This window comes from Sphaerodactylus townsendi, linkage group LG02, assembly GCF_021028975.2.
Source record: "Sphaerodactylus townsendi isolate TG3544 linkage group LG02, MPM_Stown_v2.3, whole genome shotgun sequence".
Classification (NCBI taxonomy): Eukaryota; Metazoa; Chordata; class Lepidosauria; order Squamata; family Sphaerodactylidae; genus Sphaerodactylus; species Sphaerodactylus townsendi.
Genome location: NC_059426.1, coordinates 52784894 through 52790178, shown reverse-complemented (window position 1 = coordinate 52790178; position 5285 = coordinate 52784894). Strand labels below are relative to the sequence as shown.

At 44.7% G+C, this 5285-nt stretch overlaps 1 protein-coding gene across 1 annotated transcript; it reads left to right on the top strand.

The window, feature by feature from the left end:
• The first annotated feature begins 792 nt into the window (after window positions 1–792).
• LOC125426890 (G-protein coupled receptor 39-like) lies at window positions 793–2321 on the top strand. Its single transcript, XM_048485718.1, has 2 exons — window positions 793–852; window positions 1390–2321. The coding sequence occupies exon 2, from the start codon at window positions 1409–1411 to the stop codon at window positions 2294–2296; it is 888 nt and encodes a 295-aa protein (XP_048341675.1). The 5' UTR covers window positions 793–852; window positions 1390–1408; the 3' UTR covers window positions 2297–2321.
• The last annotated feature ends 2964 nt before the right edge of the window (window positions 2322–5285 follow it).

The window sequence follows — 5285 nt, the reverse complement described above, 5'->3', positions numbered from 1 at the left end:
GCGGGCATAAGTCATATTCTGCTATGGGCTTCCCCAGGAGAGGAATGTTGGTTTCCTTCTGCCCAGTGCCTGTGTTGCGAATTGCCTCTTTGGAGGCAGTGCTGTGCTGGTGTTCCTGGACATCACTCCACTGTCTCCACTTTGGATTGGCCTCTAAGATTTTTTATTTGGGGATGAGACACAGCCTGTTTCACAAAAGCTCATTCTGAGATGAAATCTGTTAGTATTCAAGATGCTAGTGGACTTGTTTATATTTATGTCACAGTAGCCACAGAAATTCTAATTACTTTTAGGAGGCTCATTCAGAATTACTTTACTGCAAGTGGTTTCTAAGGTGAATAACCCAGCAATAACTGAGAAGCTCTGTGCCCTACTCACCGGAAATGTTGTATATGGAGTCAGCTGAGCAAAGTAGGTAAACCAAATATGGTAGTAGACAAAAGTCGGCATATTTTAAAACACCGCCAACCCTTTGTTTGTTCGTGGTCAGGTTTCACTTCCTGCTCGTTGAAACTTAGGATCACAATTCGGGGTGGGAGGTTTGGGAGAAGCAGAAGTCAGGCTGCATAACATCTTGACCCAGGTTTGCTTCATTCCTGTTCCTCCTGCCTTATCTCTTCAATCAGTGATCACATCACTTATGCAGCTCAGCCTCAAGTTAATGTTTGACAGGCACTGTTGTCTGTCAGCCGCTCAGAAGCCTCCCCTGGCCAACACAGGAAAAGGAAAGCCTGGGAACGGAAGCTGAGGGTTTAAGTTTTCAGTCCAAGAGAGGTTTTATTTGAGGCAGAACTAAAATACAGAAAAGAAACAACACTGTGAAGAAATCATTGTATTAACTTCCTGATAAAAGTAGGTGAATCAGAGTTTATCTGCTCTTTTGATGACGCTGCTGTGATGGAGGTGGGGTAGGGAATCAGGAGTGGTAGAAAAGCAGCTGTACTTGCCTGTATATGAAATGGAAGTGTTTCTTTTACAGTTCATGCCGACTTTGCTTTAAGTCTTTTTGAATTCAGTAGTTTTCTTTTTGAGTAAGCTTATGTAATAGGATTAAACTATAAGAGTGAAATGCTATGCACTTTGGAGTAAGTTCCAGAACCATCAGGTAGTTCACTTGTGAGTAAGCCTGTATAGAACATAGCAAAACCCTTGTGAGGATTTCAGATATCAGCTTCTTGTAGCTTAGCCATGTCGAGCTATCGGAAGAAAAGCAAAAGAAGCAATCTGTGGTACCTTAAAGACTAATACATTTTATCAAAATATAACATTTTGTGGATTTAAATTAATTTGGTCAGACATTCTGCCACAGACCTCTTCCTTTGTTTTTAAAGATATCCCGGTGATGATATATGTCCTGATATTTTTTCTTCTCTAATTTCCCCTGTTCAGTTTGTAATTAGTTCTACTCATGGCCACACAAAATGGCCAGACAGATTGTTGGGATATCATTGATGACAGCCACGTCCCGGAGTTTGAGGTGGCCCTGTGGATCAAGATCACCCTTGCGCTGCTCTACGTCATCATCTTTGTGGCAGGCGTCTTGGGCAACAGCATCACCATCCATACTACCAGAGTGCTGCAGAAGAAAGGTTACCTGCAGAAAGAAGTTACAGACCACATGGTCAGTCTGGCCTGCTCAGATCTACTAGTCATCTTCCTGGGCATGCCTGTAGAGTTCTTCAGCATGATATGGAGCCCATTTTCTACTCCTAAAGGTGATCTCGCTTGTAAGCTGTACTGGTTCATTTTTGAGGCCTGCAGCTATGCTACAGTACTGCATGTGGCCACTCTAAGCTTTGAAAGATACATTGCCATTTGCCACCCTTTCAAGTTCAAAGCTACATCTGGACCCTGCAAAGTGAAGATACTTATTACCTTTGTCTGGATTACATCAGTCTTGGTGGCCCTACCTCTCCTCTTTTCCATGGGCACAGAATACCCCTTAGAAGCAATCCAGGGCCATCGTGGGTTGGTTGCCTGCAGTAAGCCCCAAGGGAGGCACCACATGCCTGACCTAAAGCTAAATGTGACTATCTGCACCAGTTTATCATCAAAATGGAAAGTCTTCCAGACTGGTATCTTCAGTGCCTTGATTGTGTATGTTGTGGTATTGGCATCTGTAGCCTTTATGTGTCGGAAAATGATGAAAACCCTGATGCTTCACAAACAAGGAACCTTAGCGGTAAAAGCAGAGAGGGACAAACAACACCAGTACCTAAGGAAAACTGAAAATCCAGACAGCAGAAGTTCCAGGAAACAGACCATCCTTTTTCTAGGTAAGATCCCATTAGGCTGAAGGAGGATTTTGTGGTAGAAAAGGCTGTGGGTAACTGCAAAATGAGAGGGAAATGGCATGGTTAGGATTGATGCAGGTGTGAATGATGAACAAGGTAGTAGGGCTCATACTCCTTTAGTGTTTCACCATTCTGTATTCATTATGGAAATAATTTCTGCTCAGCAGAAGGCAAGTGGCATGCATAAATTGTATGGAACCTGTGCATTGGTAATATTAAAGTAAGCATTAGTGCCTTCAGAATGTGCATTTGAGAGGAATGGTTTTCATTTCAGCTGCATTTTCCTTTTCTTTACGCACAGAGCCAAATGGCTGAGCTTTCTTTTGCCGGCTGCTGCACCCTCCCCATTTTCCTATCATCATATTAAAGAAAATGTTATTTTTATTTAAATGCTTCAATTTAAGTCTGAATTAGCTGTTTCTATAGCAGTGATGGCGAACCTTTTTGAGACCGAGTGCCCAAATTTCAACCCAAATCCCACTTATTTATCGCAAAGTGCCAACCCGGCAATTTAACCTGAATGCTGAGGTTTTAGTTAGAAAAAACCGATTGGCTCCCTCTTCCTCCGCCCCACCCGTTCAAGCAGGGGCCAATCTGCTCAAGCCTCCAGCAAGTCCCGCGTGCACCGCTTTATGCCTCCCTAGCATCTCTGCCTCCTCTGTGCCCCCCCTCAGGCAGCAGCCACCCGGAGCACAGGCACCAGGCCCACCAGCCAAGCCCTCCCTGCTCACCGTGGTGTGCGCACCTCGTGCTCAGTGGCTCAGGCCAGCCTAGGTGTGTGTGTGGGGGGGGTGTGGGTGTGTGTGTGATTTTCCACCCCCACATGATGAACTCTGTGTGCGCGTGCCCACAGAGAGGGCTCCGAGTGCCACCTCTGGCACGCGTGCCATAGGTTCGCCATCACTGTTCTATAGTGTTAGAGCTTTGTATCACTTAAATTAAGCATGGGATACTAAAATTCTCTTTTTTCTTCTTCTATGCTGCTTGGTAACATCTTATATAGTGTCTATTTTTGGACACATTAGACTTATTCAGGTGTTTTGTGGTCTACCCCATGATACGAAGGGGATGGATGGAATAGGGATCAGTGGGGATGGATTGACAAATATGTGAGACCTTTTATTTGACAAAGTCTAAAAGGAATCACTAGCTCTTTGATGATAGGTTCCTTAGTCAGATATTCCTGGAAGTAAGACCCACTGACGTCAATGGGCCTTATGTATGAGTAAGTGCATCAGTGATGAAAGTACCGTTTAAAAACCTCATTGACAAATAACCCTTTTTCAGAAAGGTATGTGCTTAACAGTAATGTCCTAAACAGAGTTACTTATTTAAGCTTGTTGACTTCAATTAATTTAGAAGGATGAAGCTCTAGTTAGGATGACACTATTCACATCCAAATTGTATCCTGAGTCAGGTTTGTCCTTTTGGAAAACCACTTCTGTGACTCCAGAGTTGCCAGCTTAGGGGATGGAGATGGCCATGATCCACACCAGTGCTTTGGAGCTTCTCCTGAGCTCCTGATGAGTGACCCATTCATCTGCTGGGGAAGCTGCCCATAAAACTGCCATGCAACCTTTCTGTGAGCCATCACAAGTAGGCAAGCAACTGCGTTTATCTTGGGCGGATAAGTGCTACCTGCTTATATAACTTCTAGTGGCATACCTGCAAAAAATGGTGCCTGGGGCAAATACTGACATTACACCCTCTTCCAAAAACTGTGCATCCAAAAAGCTATACCCCCCCCCCCATTGTACCCCTGGGAAAGGGTGGAAGGAAAGGATGCCCTCAACCTCTTGCCTACCTCTTGAAGGGCAGCAACTACAAACACGATAGGGTGGCAGAGCAGCTAGATGAAGCCAGCTGTAGCAGTGCTGGCTTGAGCAGAACCCACCCCATCAGCCAGGGAAGAAGTGGGGTGGCTGGGGAACAGAAGAAGCAAGTGGGTGGCAACAGCCAGAGGCTGTGGGTGGCAGGTGGGCAACAGACAGGCAGAGGCTGGTGGGTGGGGGTGAAGGAGGAGGCAGTAGTGGCAAACAATACAAAGCCAAATGCGCCCCCCAGATGACACTCACAAGTGATGTCTGGGGTGTAGGCTCCCTCTGCCCCACCCTAGGTAAGTCACTGATGCCTGGCAATGACGTTCCCACTATTAAATTAGCAGTTTGGGGCTGTGATCCTAAGCTTATTAACTAGAAAGTACCGTTGGACACAAAGTGACTTACTTCTGAGTATACATGTTTAGGATTGCACCGTTCATCTAATTACCATGCTGTTCAAGATATAGGAACAGGTCTCATAATAATAAAGCATGTCTCTTCTGCTTATATCAGGTGCAAACGTCTTCCAGATTCACTGTGCTTTGAGCTGGGCCTTGGAAAGTGAGAGGCACAGTTGATTTGATGTTATGGATGTGGTTGCTTTCCTTGGATTTTCCTCTTCTTAAAGTCTATTAAAAGACCAATAACTTTGAAATTATGTTTGATTCTGATCTCTCTTGCCACATTTTTCAAACTAAACCTAATCAAGTTGTCATCTCACCATCTTGAGAATCATTCCAAGCTGTGATCCATGTAGCCGCAGCATCTTGTGGAAGGCTTTTAGACGCGCTTTTCATCACGTTCTGCTTCAATTGCCACAATTCCTCGTTTTTGCTGGCTTGCTACATACAACTCTGGTGCTACAATAAATGAACTTGCTAGCATATGAATGTGCACTCGGCCAAGCCAGACTGGTTTTGATTTCTCTGAGCTATCCACATGGGAAGCTGGGGCTGGGGAAAGGATGTCAAGAGCATAGATTAACTACATTCCTGGACAGATTAATAATTGTGCTGTTCTGTCCCAGCAACATGCGCATTTGCTGTGATCTGTGGTCAATGAGATCCCAGTTAGTTGCTTGTCTGTAGAACACATTTCCCAGCCAGGAATTCCAGATAAAGTAAATAACAGTAGCAGCTGTATCAAATAGATGTTACTGGGGATGTCCAAA

Bases quoted from the DNA above. Each gene is read 5' to 3' on its own strand.
- LOC125426890 (XM_048485718.1), top strand. From the start codon at position 1,409: ATGGCCACACAAAATGGCCAGACAGATTGTTGGGATATCATTGATGAC.